Genomic DNA, 18976 nt, shown 5'->3' with positions numbered 1-18976 from the left:
GTCGATACATTTGTGTGGCCCCATTTCTGCAATTACCTCATTGCTATCAGGTGAACATAACTTGTAAGTTTAGAAGTAATACTTCTGTCATTTTACAGTGAATATTGGTTTTGGAAGGACATCCTTAAAGTGGCGAATTTGGCAACAGTTGTTGCTGTAGTTGTAACACCACTAGATGGCACCGTAACACCTCTGAACAAAACCAGAAAAATACTGAAAAACATTGTTTGCAAATCTGAACCGCTACAATAACGATTCGTGTGATGTACTGTCATGTCGGGATAAGTAAAACATTGTTGTCGCTTCATGTTTGCTGTCTTGTCCACATAGCGTTGCAATATTAGATATATGAAGTGTAGTCAATATCACAGTTCGTCATGCTCAAAAAGAAGCTTGAGGAATACATCTCCTATGATGCATTTGTACGCATAGGTTAGATCTAGTGTTAACCGGAGTCAACGGTCAAACAGCAATCATGTTTTCTTAATATAGCATATCAAAACCGAGTGTAATTTTAAATATTGAGTTTAATTGCTGTTCTCTGTGAAGTTTGACCATTATGGCAATATAGGAAAAGTGCTGAAATGGGTCCAACTACCAAGAATGCGGGTGGAACTACGGGGAGTGTATGAGGTGGTGTTTCCACTTGACTCATCACATGTGGTTGCTAGTTACGTTACTCCACGAAGGACGGAGTCAGTTCACTTGGACACCAGCTAGCTTTGAGATTGCTGCATTTCTTGGCTTTTTAACCTTAGCTCTTTTCATGGAAACACGCTATGGATTGTTCAACATAACTACTATTGGGTGAGTCATAATTCAAAGGCAACTACTGTAAATGATCCGTGAAATGTCACGGTAGGACAACTTAACTAGGGCTGGCGTTAATGTTACTCTAATAACGTTAACACAGGCGGTGACTGGTTATCCGTGTTTTTGGCGTATCCAGTTTCTGTCATTTAACGTTAGCATAGTTTACGTTACCGTTGACAAAGTCCATAGTGTTGTCTAACTTCGATCAGTATTTTAAACATGGCTAGGTTATGCAGCCTAGCTAGCAATTAGCTAGCTAACGTTAACAACTAACGATAAGCTGTTACAGGACGAGGATCAACATTCACGCAGAGCAGAAAGTTTCTAACGTGTCGACTGTCAAAAGTCACACAGTAAACACCGCACTACAAGTTAGCAGATATTACTTTGTACGACTGTCCGGTGTGGTCCAACATACTGGCATTGGCCACACTTGCCTTCGAAACAGTATAATTAGCAACTTTCAGCTTGGATGGTGTCAAACCAGACTTGTAAAACTGTCAGATGAGTTAAGGTTAGGCTCTGGTTATTTTTCAGCAATAACGTTAAGGTTAGAAGCTACTCAACGTTTTACCAGACATGTCAGTTCGACAGTGGCGCATATGTAAGGTCTATGGTTACGGTCTTTCTGATTTTTTTGTTCGTTTACAGGTGCTTTATTTCCCACATCCTCGTACCAAAATGATGAAGTTGTGTCTTCAAAGGGCTCTGCCGAGCACTGCATTATTATCAAGAGCTAAAGTCGCAAGTGAATTCGGCAAACCATTCTTTCTGGCATCGCACGCTCAAAGGTGTTTCCTTGGAACACACTCGCGTAAAGAGAAGCTCGAGCCCCTCAACTCAGCTAAAGGAGCCAAAGACTTCATCTACAGCCTTCACCCACAGGAGCGAACATGTTTACTGAAGGAACTACAGAACTTTGAATCCATAGCTATCGCTCAAGGTAAGAGGAGATCCGTAACATAAACGCATAATGCATGAAACATGCTGTACATGTAGACCGAGAAAACGCTTACAAGTATGTATGAGCCATGTGTTTGCGCTTGTGAAGAGAGCAAATGAATGTGTTATTAGATGATTCACACTGTCAGCTGCACTCAGGCGTTGGCTACTTGAACTACTTTTGTCCCTCTTGTGCCACAAGACTTTCCCTGTGTACTTTACTTTCAAAACTATTCAAGTCATTTTTTTCGCTGTCAGATGTTCTGATACTGTATGGCTGCAGTGCCCCACCTGTTTCTGTGTCCGCGTTTTAACGCTCCTTGAGTGTTGGCAGGAGAGCTATATCTGGGAGTGTATACCCCACTGTGTTGGACTGTTGGTGTATACATTTAAAGGTCATGTCGACCTCCTGCGGTGACACTCTCCAAGCCTATCCTTTATGTTTTTGGGTTTTTATTTTTCGTGTAGTCTGGTTTTGACTGACTCAAAAACAGACTGTTTTTGAAGGATCCCATGGTCATGAATCAAATGTCTCCAAACCCTCCAGCCAAGACGAACTTATGATAGTGCAGTGGGTTATGACTCATGATTTCATGATTCATCCCCCTCAGATTTAAAGGAATTTCTTCAGTTCCTAGATGGGCGAAGTCAAAGCCACTGTCCTAGCCCACGTGTTGGCACCACTGCTAAAGATAACTAAGCTCAAAACAAAAGCTGCTTGCTCACTGGAAACGCTCTGGATCACATTTTAGGCATCATTGTATTTGCAGATTGTTTTAATAGCACTGAGTAAGAGGTTTCAAGTTCTGGTAGCTTGCGGATAGTGATTTGTTGTCACCACATACTTTATATTGACTGGATATTCTAACAAATTATTACAGAGATATTTACCGGTATATGTGTGTAATAATGGTATAAGTAATATAAAAAGTGTTGGTTTGGCTGATTTTTGCTCTTAGAGCCTAGAGCATCCAACAAGAAAATTTACTCCGGCTTCTCTGGAAATGAACCACTATCTCTGCCACTGCCCCAATTCTGTCTGCTATTCCAAGGCCCCTCATCAGTCATTTATCTAAAGTGCCTCAGAGAGTCGGCATCAGGCTCTGGGTCACTGCCTGGGTAGATCCACCTCTCCATCTCCTGTCCCTCCACACCCACCACCGTGAAAAGCCGCCACTGATTTATCCCTCAGGGCATTCCTGTGTAAAGGTAATACTTGAGGCTGGCGCTCCACCCTCAGGTTTAAGGCAGACAGAGGAACAGTACAGGCTGCTCCCTGTCTTCCCACAGACAGAGTTTTAAATTGAATTGGGAAGTTTTCTTTAGCTTGTGTCTGGTGTAAATGGAGCGGTGGAGCTTAGTCGAGTCAGGCGTGTGTTTCTGAATTATTGTAGGTGTTTGTGTCTCCATTGCTGTACTGGGTCTTTAACTGCTCCAGGAACAGTCTCAGAGCTGAAAGCTGGCTTTGTGGGTTTTGTGAGGCAGCCACACTTCTCTCTTGGGGGACCATTAGTTGAAAGCGGACAGACTCTTAGTGCTGCCTAGCAGAAGTAACCTTTGACCCCCCCCCTCTCCCCAGCTCTCTGCCTACCCGCTCCTCCCCCCAAAACTAAACTTTAGATTTAAAATAAGCTTTGGCTGGAATAGAAGCTTTTTGATTTATGCTGGTATTCATGGTCCTTGCTGAATATTTGAATGGAAAAGAAGGAAATTACTGTGATAGAAAAGGCACTCGATAACAGAAATGAATTATGCAGTCAGTATTCTGCCTGATTAAGGTATAGCGCTGATGTATTGCTCTTGCCTCTGTCTCCAGGGAGGAGCTTCATCCATCAAGGACTCAAGCTAAACTGCTTATAATGTATTTTACTCATCCAAAATACATATTGTCTTGTTGTGATTGTGTGTGGTTTTTGAAAATGAGCAATAATTGAAAGTAGAACAGTCCATTTCATCCATTTTACCTCAGTTCATTGGCCTCATTCATTATTTCAGTCATTCTGCTTTGTAGCGACAGACAGATTCACAGTTCTGTTCCATTGGCACTTATTTAAGCAGATTTAAACACTTAAGCAATCTATCATTGACACTTTTACATTCTTGTAAATGTAAAACGAGAGGCCATAATATCTGGACTTGGCCCTAGTGTAATTGAAGTTAGAAGTAAGCTTTCTGTTATTCCATTGTTGAGAAAGACATGTCTTTCATTTAACCCTTGACTGATAGACTTTGAAGGTTAGTTGTTGTTAATCAATGTAGCTATATAAAGTCTTTTTATAGCTTGAAAGTGAAATATCTCTATAATGATCATTCTTTAGTTTAAGAATGTGATGTTTGTACATATTGAGGGCATTTTCCGTCCATGTTTCCATCAGTTAACCAAGCCACTTTGCCCTGTCCTCTCTCTAAACCCACCAGGGCTTATTATTAACCATTTATGACTTGAGGTAGACCTCCTTTCTTGAGAGGGCCTGCTGTTTGTTATCACTGTTTCAGAAGACACACATAGAGTAACAGTGTTTCACAGGCCACATACTCAAACACAATTTTGGACGGCACAATTACCTGCAGGGTTCCAGATGACGCAAATAATTTCACATGCCACCCTGAAACCATCCTAACACACACACATACAACACATCATCATCATTACTTTTTTTAGTTTTAACTTGCATGGAATGATGTTCATCCTGAGGGGTTTTGGTGAGGTGGCTGACTGAGTCTTATTTTGAAACACTAATCGGAAGTGGCCCTGAGACCTTTAAAGCTCCCCAATGATCTGCCAGCGTTGCCTTGGTGACTCAGCCGTCAGTGTCACTCGAGCGTCAGTGCCCCTGAAGAGAGTGTCTGAAGTGATGAGCTCTATTTCGTCTGCTGTGTGTGTGTTACAAAAAGAATGTGAGAGTATGTGTCTGTACCATAATCAGTGAAGTATCTGCCACAGGTGTTGGCACATTATTTGAGTGCATGTGTGGGAAGAGCGTGATATGAGGACCAGAGGCCGTGCGTAGCAGCATCTTTGCCTACCACACCTATAGGCTCTATGCATGTCACAGAAAGGCAGACATGATAACACATTACTCTCTACATTACTCTGTGATGTAACTGCGTGTGTGGTTGTGTGTTTGCTGTCAGCTGTCAGCTGTTCTCAACAGGAGCTGTGGGTGACCATACACGAGCGTCAGCATCACAGGGCATTAGAGCACATTAGCAAAGCATCCCCTCTGCGACGAGACATTACTGATGTATTTCTGTCTCGGGCTCGACATTAACTGCCAAGTGCATTGTAATGGTACACGGATCCAGGGATTGTGCTGATCACTAGCAGCTGCCACAGTCACAGCAGCAGAAGCAGCGGCGGCAGCAAGAGTGAGCACAGCTCATTATACAGGGGCTGGTTTTGTCTGCTGGCCCATTGCATTCTAGAACACCTCCGCCTGTTGTCCTCCACGTCTCATTTCCTCCCTTTCTTTCTCTCACTCCCTCTCTCTTGGTTTGCTCTTTTTTTTTCATATGTCTCACTTTTTCTTCCCTATTCTCCTGTGCCCTTCTTTATCCTTTTCTCCACTTAATTTCATATATCTTCTTCCTGTCTCATGCACCATTCATCTCTTGGATCCCTCCGGCCTCCAGCTTCTAGCTGTCCCAGCCTGCGCCCTACTTCCCTCCTCAGCAGTGCAGATCCAGGGGGAGCGGGTAGGGCTCTCAGCCTGACTGGATGTGCCACGCTGAGCTGAACTGTGCTGTGCTGTGCTCAGACGGGGGCTGGCTGAATTAGACTGACTTGGCCTGGCTGCCCTGGCTGCTGTACTCACACCCACTGTCTGTCCTGTCTTTCTGTGCTAGCGTCAACACTCCCTTTGCCACACACCTCCACCCAACACATGCCCTGCACAGCCACCACTGTTAACTTTAGTACCACCACACGCACTCCACACATGCGCACACACATTTATATTTATTAATTTAGCGGACACTTTTAGCCAAAGCGACTTACAGCAATATAACAACATTTGAGCTATTAATATATAGCATTTCAATAATAGCGAAAGAGCTACAGATGTAGCATTAGAAATCATTTCAGCTCCACACATGTGCACACACACACACACACATAGATCCACACATGCGCGCACACACCCACACACACACAGATCCACGTCTCAAAACCATATCGGGTGGCATCAGCAGGGGCGCCTTAATACCACCTGAGGCCCCTGGGCTATATGTTTTTAAGGACCCCCCCCCCCCCCCCCCCCCCCCAAACCGCAAATATTAATTATGATACCCGGCCCGCGATCTGACCCACCTATTTACATAACGTGCGCTTTTGGTTGATATAGCCTAACATGCAGTGTAGCCTATCATTATTGAGCCTATGTAAAACCTTTACATGAACAGGAAAAGAAAGCCCTCCTTAATCACGTCAGCCTACCCATGACATCGCTTATCAAAAAGGCTAGCCTACTGCACGAAAACAACACCGTTGAACTTTTACAACACTAGCCTATATAGGCTAAGTTAAAAGATGGGTTACACATATGGACGTTTCAAGCTTTTCAAAAGTGCATGTTTGTCATGTCGGGGGGTTCCCCAGGAGGTTTTTTGAAATTCTGTCTACTTAATACACCATTCTAACGCAGATAGGGAGGGACAGAAATACTTTTAGCCTACAGAACAAGCAGCTGCTATTTGCTGCTATTTGCTACGATATTTACCTGCTATGCCTTCTGTTTTAATGGACAGTTACAGGAATCCAACCCACGTTATCTCCATAGTTTGTAAGTTTGTCAGTCAGTTTCAGCCTAACTCCTCTACTACACCCGTTGGGATTTATTAAGTTTTGTTACACTTTAGAAGAGAAGACAAAGGGGGCCTCTGCATCGATGTCATTGTAGAGCAGTGCAATGTGCTCAATTATGTAGGCTAGCTCCAGAGTAGGCTAATGACTGACGCGGACACAGCCGTTTATTATTATTGATTATCATTATTATTATTAGGAGGCCCCTCATTGGTCGAGGCCCCTGGGCTGAAGCCCAGGTAAGCCCCTGCATTAAGGCGCCAGTGGGCATCAGTATAACATTCCATTGCTCCCTCAGCCTTGTTCTGCTGTCTGATCCACATGGCATGTTTGCTTTGTTGTGGGGAGTTGTCGTTGGAGGCACGCCGCTCACATGCCTGGTCTTGTGCCACTCCTCTGTGTGGCACCTCAGCGCCACTGGGCATCTCGCTGCAGCTTGGCTTGGGTTTCATTTGTTGTGTTGTGAGTGACCAAAGGAGTAGAGACAGATATCATGATGAATGCCCGGGGGGCTATAATCTCCTCAGAGGAAAACTGTCCTAGATGTTCGTATGACTTATGGGACAAAGAATCTTCATGAATAGCAGTAAATCATTCCCTAATCAATTGCGCTGATAGACAGCTGAAGGCTGTTGGATACAGAGACTTTGTGTGTGTGCATGTGTGTGTGTGTGTGTGTTTTCTATCCACAAATGGAAAGAAAAGTAAAAATAGATTTCAAAAAAAGTGTTTTAGTGTTGCTGGTATTGTGTTTGAGAGACAGACATGGGGAGGGGGAATACGGAAGATCAAACATGGCCGCCTCAAGAGGCCTTTTCATAGAGCCTCTAGATTCCCCTCCAAATTAATTGGGAGCTATTCCCTCCTTATGCCTCATTCAAACAAGCTGAGAAGAGCTAATTTGCTCTCCAAGGATAACGAGGAGGCTTTTAAGAACAAGGAAAGAGCAGCGTGTTTATTTATTTATTTATTGTGTTGCCTCTCCTAACGAGTGCGTTCACCCGCCGTGTGATGTGTTCCGTCGGTGACGGCGTCCAGACAGTAGACAGATGGTGACTGTTTCCCCACTGCACATGAAAGGTTCTCATTATTCTCTCCCTTCCAGACTTCCCTACCAGTGAAACTCTGTAAAGAGAAACACAAATAAGCTTCTGTCATTCCCTCTCTGCAGCACCCTTTGATTCCCCAGGTACAGGCAAAATACGCGCACACACACACACACACACACACACACACACACACACACACACACACACACACACTTTAATTAGGGAAGATATAATTTGCCCTGCAGCACCCAAGTAGCAATCTCAAATTGATTAAGGTAGCAGTAATGAAGTTGTCTCTAGACGAGAAGGGTACAGCCAGTCCATGCAGGCGTGTTATTGGCTTCAGAATGAAGTCTTTGACACACCGGGCCTCATGAGACCGTTAGTGGGTACTGGGTAGATGCCGAGTGAAATAGATGCCCAATGTTTTTTTGTTTTTTCTTGTAAGATGGGCCTGTATGTTCTTCACCAAATGAACTGCATGTTTTAGAACTTCATCACTGAACTTAAGGTATGCAACAGAAATTCTGTTGCATCAATGGCATGATCATCCTTCTTTGATCTGCATTTGATATGGTTAACTTGTCTGCATGGTCTTGCATCTCAGTCCCTGTTTGAAATACATCTTCACTATGCTTAAATGCATTTGAAGGCATTAGTGATAGCAGAAAGATGTAGTCAGCGCTGCAAACTAAAGTGTCAGCTACTGGGAATCATCAACATCAGGGAAAGAGCTGAGTCACCATGTTTACTGTTGGCATGGGGTAATCCACGAATCATCAGAAAAAACTGGCAGGGCTGTCATCGAAATCCTCATATTTGCCAAGGTTTAGGTCTCCTATTGGGAATTGTAGGTGTATAAAGTGCTGTAAATGTCAGGACTCTCACTGACCCCAGGCTGACCCTAGTAGATCCAGAGCAAACTGCTAACTCTGAAGTCCAGTAGGTCACAACAGGACGTGACCTCATCATTCCATCTGTGCTATGATTGGCTCATGCAAAGTCCTAGCAGTACACTGTGGGTTGGCCTGCAATGTCAAGAACTCGTCCACTCCTCAGACTATAAATACCGCCGCCATAAATTAGAACTCTCAGACACTTGGAAGAGTCCTTGACCTTTTCCTCGACACAAACACTGCCGTCGCATCACAATCACCTCTGCTCGCCGTGATCTAGACGGCCCGCTGCTGTTTATTTGTTTGCTCGCTCAGGCAGCCGTCCATCACCAGTTGCGAGACGCCTGTCTGGCACGGTGCCCAGTTGAGCCTTCTCCCTCAAGCTCTGAGTCACCCGCCGGCCTCGTGCCAGCGAGTCAACCACAGTCACACTGATCAGGCCCACGAGGTCAGGGTTTCACTCAGGGCTTCCATGTCACAGGCTCGCGTGAGGTTAGCAGAGGACGATACCGTTGCTGCTGCTACTGTTGCTGCTGGCGGCGCCGCCGCCGCCATACCCTTGAGGCGTACTCGGCGCAGCACACAGAAGCCACAGGGAAGCCATTTATTAAAACTAGAAAGCTGCATTTGAAGCGCACTCTAGCATTTGGAAGTAGCATTGGGGGAGTAGCACTGTGTGCTCCAGATGCAGAGCAAACAGATGGTTCTCCTTTACGACTGCACAGAGGAAGAGAGAAATAAAAGAGAGAGAGAGAGGTTCTCTGGCTAGAGCATGTGTGGCAAGAGTAGCAGCACTGCTGTCTCCAGGGGCAGGCCAAGGTAGAACCACAGAAGAGGCTGGCCCAGCTGTCATATGGGAAAAATAGAAAGGTCCTGCGTGTTGTCATGCCTCACTATTCAACCCTGAGGCCCCTTTGCAGCCAGATGGCTAACAGAGCCTTTGAGATGTTTATATTTAAAGAGCAGTTAACTTCTGTTGATATGCTGTTTGCAGCCTGCTGTTTATCTGTTTGTGATTGTGTTCCATGGTGTGGTTTGTGAACTGCATGTGAACTGGGTCTGGATGTCTCCTCACTTGATTAATTACCCTTTATGTGTGTGTTCATAATCTTGTGAGACTGCCTGTTTATAACTTCTACTTTCTACCTCACAGCTTTGGTGTGAAAACAGCCTTTAAAAACAGGGCATTCAGAAGAGTGCTGTTAAGTTTTTTCTTGCACATTTAGCCCTCCAAAGCAGAGAGGACTCACTAACGTCTTTTCTATTTTGTGCGTCTTTGCAGAGAAACTGGAAGCATTACCACCCAACTCTGGTCAGCTGAGATATGGTAAGGAAGCATTCAGCGTCACAGCAGCGGCTCTCCATCACTGGTGGAGGCATTATGTTCCACTAGGCATCGTGTGGATGTATGCTGCCTACTACTTCAAATACAAGAGCCACACATTTCTGTCCTAATAGTAATATTATGAGTATATATGCTCATTTTATCCTATGGATTTTATCCCTTAACTGTTTATAGGGTAGAGCACATGGTTTTGATTAATGTAATTCTGTGTACTGTGTGTGGCCTGATGTATTTGGTCTCAAACGACACATTCTCTAAATATTACACCAGAGAGCAAAGAACTGAAGCATTCTTGGCAGCTAAGGGTGGTGATTTAGTCCTGCCCGTCTGGTCCCTTAAAATGTGGATGTTCCTGAATTTCCTCCTGCCCACATGTGATTCATATTGAAGTCACTATCAGCTGCTAGTTTCCCATGACTAGTCTTAATGCAGGATCTCTAATGGGCAGTTTGCATTTACATTGATTACTTATTGAACAGCTTTTGGTATCTACTGTGGTGAGTTTATGACTCATTACTGAAGTTAAAGTTCAGCTACTGTTAAAATCCACTCTGAGGCAAACCTTGCTGGTGAGCACACCATGCATTGTCAAATATGTTCAGTTCTAACACTCGGTGTTTTTTTTGTGTGTTTATTACTGTAAATCACGGTTTGGGATTTTCTCCCTTCTCTCTTTTTGCTTGCAGTGCTCATTCACAATGCGATTCCCTTCGTGGGTTTTGGTTTCCTGGACAACGCCATCATGATTGCAGCAGTAAGTGGAATGGCATTTCCTGGCCACTCATGTCTTTTATAGACCTCACCAGCATCTGCCCTCTGTGCTCACTGAGGCTGGTTGCAGTAGAGCTCTTTGGAGAGAAACCTCGGGAGAAACTAAATAACATAAGAGCTTTCTCACAAATGGAGACGGATGACATTGCTTCCTAATGGACATGTTGCATGAACTCTGAGACTCAAGTTTGACTTGTCTGCCGATAACCAAATTTGTTCAGTTTGACTTTAAACGACCAGAAAACGCTTTATCGATTTTAATGAACAAATCCATTTACAGGGAACTCAAATTGAATTGTCCCTTGGAGTGATCTTTGGGATATCCACCATGGCAGGTATGTAGGTTAATGTCTTCCCTGCAGTGCAGTGCCCACCCTCACACACACACTTTTCCCACACTGACAAGTGATGAAATGTATATGCAACTGCTGAATAGCTGAATCCCATTAGGTCTCTGTTAGCTTTTCCCTAATGATGCCACACACTGGCCTCTGCCAGACCAGGAGCAGTGATGATTTAAAGTATTTTTGATGCCACACACACACACACACACACACACACACACACACACGTGCAGGCAGGCATATCCACGTGGCTCGGTTTCACAGCGACTACAGATGGCATTGCTGTGCTTTCCATCCCCCTGCTGTGGGCTGTGATGGATCTTAAAACGACTTCACCTGCAGTGACTATAGAACCCACAATTGGGTGCAAGAGAAACCCTCATCCATCTGCCAAGCACTTGATTCCAATTGTTTTCTTTTTTTCCAACCCAGCCATCACCTTGAAAGTTCAAAACTGTCTCTCAAGATTAATGGTAGATAAACATTTTGAAGTCCCTATTGAAGTCTTTTTTTGGAGTGTGTGAGTGAGTGAAGCTGATGGACGTGGGGCAGTCGGTTCCCCTTTCTCCTCTCATTATCTCCCAGAAACAGCTTAGCATACAATGAGAAGACAGCCACCGGGCGAATCCTGAGCTCTAAACGGATTTCTCAAGCGATGATTGGCTGTGGCAGGGAGAACTCTATTACAGAAGGGTCACAGTGCCATCTCACCCTTATGACTCATTCAGTCTGACTTTGGGGACTCTGAGCAATCCTAAAGCAATTCTGTCTGATTTTGATTTCGCCAACCTCCCACAGCTGGGGTGAAGTTAACTTGTTTTTTCCTCCTCATCTCACAAGACACAAATCGCGTGGCAAAGTCAGGAGACAGATCTAAAAAGAACAGTACAGCTTTTATACCACACATGATCACACAAGCCTTTTTGTATTTTTGTTGCTGTCACTTACAGCAAACTTATATTATCTTCATGTGAATTTAAAAAGACTGCTCTGCAGAATTAGTTTAACATTAGTCTTTTCAGACATCTCAGTCCAATGAAGGAATGTGGGACCAGTTATCTGCATTAAATAACAAACGCACTGAGGTGGTGTTTCTTTTAGTTAGCTTACTTGTTTAGGACTGCTTGTTAAGTAATGTCAGTGTGTGGTGGTATAAGGGAGTTCAATCAGTGTACAAAGTACTGTCTGTCGTGTATTTTTTTTCTCATTAACCATTCCTTCTCTCTCACTCACTCTCCTTTTCTCTCATGCATAGCTGCTGCTCTGGGAAACCTGGTGTCTGATCTGGCCGGGCTTGGGTAAGAGATTAAGATGAAGTTGGAAATGATATACCGGGTGGTGTAGTATTTACTTTTAAATTTTGCAATGTTTTATCTGTGTGTGATTTGAATACCGGTATACTATGACAATGAAGTTGTGTATGAAATGTTTCAATTGCAGAAATTGTAGAAATGTACCCCTGCATGTGCACTTCAGCTACATATAATGCTTTTTATGTGTCGTCTCTACTACAGATGGATAAACTAAGTGTATGTATTGCCATGTTCAGTCTCGCAGGCTACGTAGAGGCCCTTGCGGCCAGGCTGGGTATGCAAATCCCTGAGCTGACCCCCAAACAGGCAGACATGTGGCAGACCAGAGTTAGCTCACACCTGGTGAGTGACCTCCCAGTCCCTCTACCCACGTATCTCTCCTTCTACCTGTCTACTCATTCATCCACTATGCTAACTATCTATCCTTCATCCACTATGTTAACTGAAACTATCTTTCATCTACTGTGCTATCTCATTATATATCATTTTTATGTGAGCACTCTAAAGGCATTAATTTACTTGTGTGTAAGGGCATTTGTGAGCTCTGCCCATGAAGAGCAGTGGGTAGGTGGTGGTGATGGTGTCCCTAGAGAGGGCTGAGCTTATTTCAGCTGCATCAGAAAGTCATGAGCCGTTCAGAGATCAATACAGGCCAGAGAACTATAAGAGGCTGTTCACTGCCCCCAGGCTCCTAATATAGAACCTGCAAATCACCACACCTCGTGTAAGACCTCCGTGCTGAATTCCATTCCACCAAAGACAAGCCCTCCCACTCTTGTCCTCGTCTCCTGGACTTGGAGGAATTCCTGCTGCCGTCTTGAAGTGCAATCTGATTGGTAATGACAGCTGCCCAGAGCCTGGCTTTTACACAAGGGAATCACAGTGTGTGTGAGCTTCAGATAGCTCTATATGTTTATGTGCTCTCATGACAGTTTAGGCCACACCCACCTCAGTGAGTGGGCACTAGTGCAACACAAGTGTGATGTGGGTGTAAAATGCAGGAAGGCAACGTTGGTGGAAAGGTCCAGGAGAAAAAAGGAAATGGAGTGGCTGGCCCAGTATACCGTGCGATGGAGGCAATAGCATGACCCATGTCCTACCATGACCTATTTAACAGGTTGGTTAAATATCATTTTAATATCACATCATCAAAGATGCCATCAGCGATTATGGATTCTGATATTTGAACAAAGCCCCAATCTTCTCCCCAAACTCCCGTTGTATTTCCCCAAACTCCTGTCCCCCCTTTCGGTGATTGGCTGGAACAGTTTTGTTAGTTGTTATTTGGAGGACAGGCTTTTGTTTGTTTCCAGTTCATGGTGCCGATGCTGTGTATGAAGGCCGGATTTTTTTACAGTGTCATCGAATGGAGGGCTAGTGGATTGTGAGATATTCGCTGAAGTGTTAGAAATCGCTTAAAATCACTGACAGTACCTTTAAGACTCTTGCTTTTTGATTATTTCAACACCCATCATGACGGGGAGTTGTAAGGATGGGGGGCTTTGAGCAGGACGATGAGTTTTGCACTTGAATATTACTCATTATTTGTGGGTCAGTTTTAATCATGGAAGATGGCTCTGAAAAGACCATTTTTCATCACTAAGGTGGAAAGGCCTCTGATTAATATGCCTGCCTGTTATTGGTTCGAGGTGGTGATCAGTGTGAAATTGCTTTTCTCCAAAACTCCTGTGTTATGCTTGTCAACATGTTGCCCAAGGATGAATACTTATGGATAAGAATCTCATTTGCAAGATGAGGAAGGGAGGGAATCAGTGATGCCATGTGTTTCTACAATGGCATTTTGACTAAGGGTCACAGTTAGTTGTAGTCAGGGTTCTCTTCTTATTGCCTTCAGTGTAATAACTGTTTGACTGCACTTGTTTTTTTTTCTTTTGGCTGTTCTTATAGCACATGGGGTGGGTCTTTGACTTTCGAGTAACCTTAAATCAAATATAAAATTAAATTAATTGAATTAGTATCTGAGGCATTCTTAACTAATTTGTTTTGGAAATATGAACAAAGTGGCAAATAGCATGAAAAAAGGAGAAGATTCAAGGAGACGCAGACCTCTGTGCAGCCATTGACCCCCCCCCCCCCCCCCCACCCCAGACTTGGATCGATGCTTGTGAGCAGGCTATTATTCTGCTCTGGCATATTTGTGAATTCGGGCAATTCAGCCAAGACGGACAATGTAATGTGTTTTCTTCCACTCAATATTTATGAATGCATCCCATGTTTGATGGCTAACATTAGGCCTCCCATGTCTCTCTCAGTATTGTAGTGAGCGCTGTGGCTCTGACCATTGGTTCGGAAATCAATCAAGTTGAACACACTTTTGGGATCGTCCGTCTCTCCTGATTCTCTGTTATCAGCTGGGGCTATAACACAGGGCTTTGAGCTGTTGCGTGACTACCAGGAAATTGTGTTCCATCTAAGCAGGAGGGATTTGTTCAGATATTCATTTATTTCATTTCTCCACCTTGTGGCATGATTTTTATCAGGGTGTCTTCAATCTAAATGTCATTACGCTGACTGCTAAATGGGCTCCCATTCAGCGGGCTCATCTCGTGTCCTCGGTGCTTCGCTCGTTTCTGCCCAGCAGCTATAGCCCTCCAACGTGAGGAAACACTTTTCCAACTCGTCTGGCCTGAAATGGATGAGTCCTAATTTCATGGCTCTGAGGATCATTTGTCTAAGAGGACAGCCTTGTGTATGCTGTCTCAGAGAGGGTATAACGGCAGTGTTGCAGGGTGTGTTTCTGCAGAAAGCAGAATTATTGGGTTCTTATGTGTTTTTAAACATAGAAAAGCAAAACAAGAATTCTCTCTCTGATGATTTTGCTTTTAAGTGTGAACAATATTGTAAAATAGGTGTGGATATTCGTCCATGTCTGGAAACATCTAGGCTATGTATGTTGGTCATAATGTTCATAAACTTTGTCCGTTGAAGGGATTGTAACATGCCTGTGAATGATGTATGTCCATAGGGGAAGGCCATTGGTGTGACGATCGGTTGCATCTTGGGGATGTTCCCACTCTTTTTCCTGAATGAGGACGATGAGAAGAAGGCCAAGGAAGTCCAGCCCCCGAGTCCATCCAGCACAGAATAGCGCAGCAGCTCAGAGACATAGTCCTGGGCAAACCTCCAACAAGTCTCCTGTGGAAAAAAAAAAACTCCAGAACAGATTGGATGCAGTCAGCCACCTTCCCATCCCTCTCCTCTCCTACCCTACCGCATGCAACCAAAAAGGCACTAACCCTCGTCGTGCATGCTAGTGCTGTACATTGTTGGCCTTGTTTACCCTCGCCAGTGCATCAACAAGCCGCTCTGTGTGTACTGTTTTGTGAACAGCACGCCAGAGACGTTCAAACAGAACAATATATTGGAGTACATTTTCATGCTAATTTATGAATGCTGTTAAAATAAGTAGATTCTTTTGGGTAGAATCTTAAGCCTAATATCATAATGTCATTTGGCAGTTATTTGAAAGCATTATCAGTAACTCTAGCCTTATCCTCATTTTTATAATGTTATGGTGTGTTTGTATGCGTGTGTGTGTGTGTAGTCCTATATTTGCACTTGAGGTGACAGAATTTCCCATGTTTTACTTTTATATACATTTAGTGCACACTACAACAAGGTCTTAGCCTGCAATATGCTACGCTAACACGGGGAGAATAGTTTATTCAAGAAAAGCCAAATCTCTATTGTTCAAACTGAGCTATACCTCCAAGATACAGGTTGAGAAAACAGTAACCTCATGGTAAATGCTAATTAAAAGGCCAACAATTAAGAGGGGATCTGGGGCCGTATTCACAAAGCCTTTTATCTTACCACTAGGAGTACTCTTAAATCGCACTAAAAGATTTTAGCTAGGAGTTTTCTCTTGATTGTATCGCGGGAATGATTCCAAACACCTCCCTTACGATGATGAGTGACAGGTGACAGGTCTGAGAATGCGTGCGCTACACAAGTATTGCGAAGGATGGAAGATGATGAATAACTGAATAAAAAGGCCTTGCCTAAATGAATAAAGAGTAAGGCAAAACAAATAGCCTAGTAGCCTAATGAAACATAGGCTTACGGATTGATGCAGTAGGCTATCTGCAACATTGTACAATTAATCTGTCACCATATGCCTATACGTTTGCAAAGAGGAGAACATTTTAATTTGATTCACAATGAAATGTTACATTTAATTTACATGTTAACAATGAGTAGTTTTGGTTGTTGTTGGTGGCGTTATTGCATCCCTTTTATGAATGCAAAATTGTTCCCTCGCGATTGGAAGCTCCTGTTGCCGCATAGGCTACGCATTTCAAAACATCGCAACGTGAAATGCCACAAAAAGCTGTTTGTGAATAGGTCTTAGTGAGTTAGGAGTCCTCTCAACTTCTTTTAAGCTGTCCCAGATTTAGGTGCTACTTTTAGGTCTAAAATGCTTTGTTAATTACTTTTAGTGAAAAAAATTAGGAGTCCTAAAGTTAGGAGTGACACACCCATTATTTTTAGGAGTTGCTCCTAAATTCGCCAGTTAGGAGCTACTTTTAGCCTTAAAATTATTTGTGAATACGGCCCCTGATAAACAATTGTCACAGCATTCAGTTTACAAATGTTTGATGTTGACCTTGCATCTGAACTGATATCTTGCAGTTTGTGGGGAAGATACGTGCAGCTGTATATTTATGTGTTGGGGTGCATTCAGCTATTGATTGAACTACTCAGTGGTAGGGAAATTACTCTTTTTACAGATGAAGTTTGGTGCTCCTAAATGTTAAGAAGACTATTAGGCCGTTACCTCATTGTGTACATTTTCATTATGTTTTTGAAAGCAGTACTGTTGGCACTGATGTACTTTTCTCTTTTAAAAAAAGCAGTTTTACTTGGATTTGTCATAGAATATAAGTAAGTGTTCTCTTACGTTAAGCATGCTGCCCTTGATCAAGCTCATTTGTAGGAATTCATTCCTTCTTTTATGAAATGATAATTTATCAAATGTACACTTTAATGACTTTATGATTACTACTTTTGATTTCTGCCATTTGTTCTTCTTACATCTCTAATCAGTTGTAACAAGACATAATGCCTTGTAGATGATGACCTCACCTCCTTAAGAACAGCTACCTAATGTTTATTTTTTTAATGTAATTGGGTGATTCTCCAACTATGGTACTTTTTCTGTCCTTGACATATATTTAAAAAAATAAAAAACATTTCCACTTTTTAATTTTTTTCACACTTACTACATATTTAGGGGAACCTATATATAAAAAATCATTGTTCAATTATGTTGTTTTTTATAAAATATAAGACATTTTATATGCGTTTTTTACTATTTTGCCTCTGTCCCTAGGCCAGACTTTGGGTCTTCGACCTTATCTCTCTTAAAATCTAATACTGATATAATTTTAAATTCAAACAGAAAGTATGCATTATAACCCAATTCATTCAAATCTACTATTTGTTTTTATATTTCTTTTCGATTTGGCATATTTTAAACATGTTAAACACTTGTCCCTTGGGTTTACCGTCATTTCCACACCTCTGCATAAAATGCAATCCCAGACTCAGTATTCTAGATTTGTATACTCAGTAACCATAGCAACTGACACTCCAGAGGGATCCACATGGCTGAATGAAAGAATGATCCCAGCAGAGGTTAATACATAGGAGATATATCAAGGTAAATATGAGAAATACCGCAAGTATGTTTATTGTACGTCATTTCTGAACCGCTCATAATTCATTCCGATGGGAAAAATTCTGGATTTTTACAATTTCATTAGGTGTAATTTGAGATTATGTAATGCTAACTCTAAAACTAACACTAACAGGCTAGTCAAACATGAGATATTAGAGGGAAAGTGGGAAAATGTCATTTCCACGACCGTCTTTTCCACATCTGTCTCCATGGTAGTGATAGGTAGACAGGTTGGCTTGTTTTTGTTCGGTTGTGGAAATGACCATTGCTTTTGCCATTGTCTGGAAAAATGTCAAAAAATACATATTATTCCATAAAAATCAGCACAGCCAACTTCAGGGCAGGTATCTAGGCATACTGGGGAAACAAATTATGCCAGTAATATTTTAATTAAAAATGTTTCATTTTCTGAAAATGTTCAGGTCCAAAAAGTACCATAGTTGGAGAATCACCCAATTATTATTAATAATAATCTTATCACATGACAGGTGTTGGGAGCGAATTTCGGTTGCCTTTGTGTTCTCTACAAATTAATGTTTTTTTTTTGTTTGTTTGAGGAATGCATCATGATTTTCACAATTGTACACTGTGTATGTATTGAATGCTATTCAAAACCAGACATGTATGCAGTTTATAGTTAAAATCTCCTGCAATATATGATCAGACTTCGCAACGCTATACTAATATGGACAAGTTGACACTAAAAACCTTTGATTGAATAACTTGCCTGAACAATCAGCAGTACTGGATGAGTCCCAAGCAAGTGTTGTTTTTAGTATAGAAGTTCAGCGGAATTTGCAATGGTCTTGTATAGATTGGGCTATTATGAACAACTTGTTTTTGTGGTTTCTTTTACGAAAAGATTAAAGTAACAGAGTATTTCAAGGCTTTGTTACACTCCAAAAGATGTAAATGTAAATAATTATTGGTATACATGACATTAAATTCACTCCAGGAGGAAAATAAAGTTGGGCAGAGCAAAAAAGGGCAGGTTATAAACA

General features: G+C 42.6%; 1 protein-coding gene across 1 annotated transcript; it reads left to right on the top strand.

Annotated features, from left to right (window-relative positions):
- Positions 1-387: 387 nt before the first annotated feature.
- Positions 388-17418, top strand: tmem65 (transmembrane protein 65). Its single transcript, XM_076302026.1, has 8 exons — positions 388-807; positions 1465-1756; positions 9784-9828; positions 10533-10600; positions 10898-10952; positions 12217-12259; positions 12511-12616; positions 15261-17418. Exons 2-8 carry the CDS (start codon positions 1495-1497, stop codon positions 15381-15383), a joined length of 702 nt encoding a protein of 233 aa, XP_076158141.1. The 5' UTR covers positions 388-807; positions 1465-1494; the 3' UTR covers positions 15384-17418.
- Positions 17419-18976: the final 1558 nt, after the last annotated feature.

This window comes from Alosa pseudoharengus, unplaced genomic scaffold (assembly GCF_046254945.1).
Source record: "Alosa pseudoharengus isolate Yale_2024_CS ecotype anadromous, Long Island Sound unplaced genomic scaffold, YU_APseudo_1.1 YU_APseudo_1.1_scf_23, whole genome shotgun sequence".
In the NCBI taxonomy this organism is placed as follows: Eukaryota; Metazoa; Chordata; class Actinopteri; order Clupeiformes; family Clupeidae; genus Alosa; species Alosa pseudoharengus.
Note: the sequence above shows the minus strand (reverse complement) of the source record. Positions and strands in the feature narration are given on the sequence as shown.

Bases quoted from the DNA above. Each gene is read 5' to 3' on its own strand.
- tmem65 (XM_076302026.1), top strand. From the start codon at position 1,495: ATGATGAAGTTGTGTCTTCAAAGGGCTCTGCCGAGCACTGCATTATTA. The intron at 10,601-10,897 runs GTAAGTGGAATG...ATCCATTTACAG, and splicing joins ACGCCATCATGATTGCAGCA to GGAACTCAAATTGAATTGTC. The intron at 12,617-15,260 runs GTGAGTGACCTC...GTATGTCCATAG, and splicing joins CCAGAGTTAGCTCACACCTG to GGGAAGGCCATTGGTGTGAC.